The sequence below is a fragment of the Plasmopara halstedii genome, assembly GCF_900000015.1.
Source record: "Plasmopara halstedii genome assembly, contig: Scaffold_650, whole genome shotgun sequence".
NCBI classification, from domain to species: Eukaryota; Oomycota; class Peronosporomycetes; order Peronosporales; family Peronosporaceae; genus Plasmopara; species Plasmopara halstedii.
The window spans coordinates 327,232-327,579 of record NW_020187567.1 but is presented as its reverse complement, the minus strand read 5'-3'; the positions used below and the strand labels follow the sequence as shown (position 1 = coordinate 327,579).

At 51.4% G+C, this 348-nt stretch overlaps 1 protein-coding gene across 1 annotated transcript in view; it reads left to right on the top strand.

Moving 5' to 3' along the window:
• The window catches only part of PHALS_12727 (hybrid signal transduction histidine), a gene marked incomplete at both ends in the record, with an annotated part of 1,983 nt that extends 1,909 nt beyond the window's left edge, over positions 1-74 (top strand). Inside the window, one exon of the mRNA XM_024728333.1 lies at positions 1-74. This exon is cut by the window's left edge and continues 1,909 nt beyond it. Within this exon, the coding sequence (XP_024578821.1) occupies positions 1-74 (74 nt within the window).
• Positions 75-348: the final 274 nt, after the last annotated feature.

The following is a 348-nucleotide window of genomic DNA, read 5'->3' as shown; positions in this document are numbered from 1 at the left end:
GCAAACTCAAAGCGGAGGTGTCGCTCCACACGCACGTCCACTTCCTTGTGGCTCAACTCCAGGTTATGCAGTGAGGAAAGTTTTCGATGCCTTTGCACCCATCGCTCAATGAGCGCTTCGTCATCTGTAGTGCTTTCGCCAGGGGCGAGCACTACAGGTATTGTCCGCATTGTAGGTACACGAGAGCCACCTCGTTGAGCACTTAGACGAGTGGGATAAGCTTTCAAAGAAAGTTCTTGTGGGACCAAGAAACGAGCTCGAAGAGATTTCCGTGTGACATGCTAATCATTCGTTCTGGCCGGGGGTTCGATGATATGGACGCGTAACGATCGAGTTACCGTAACCTTC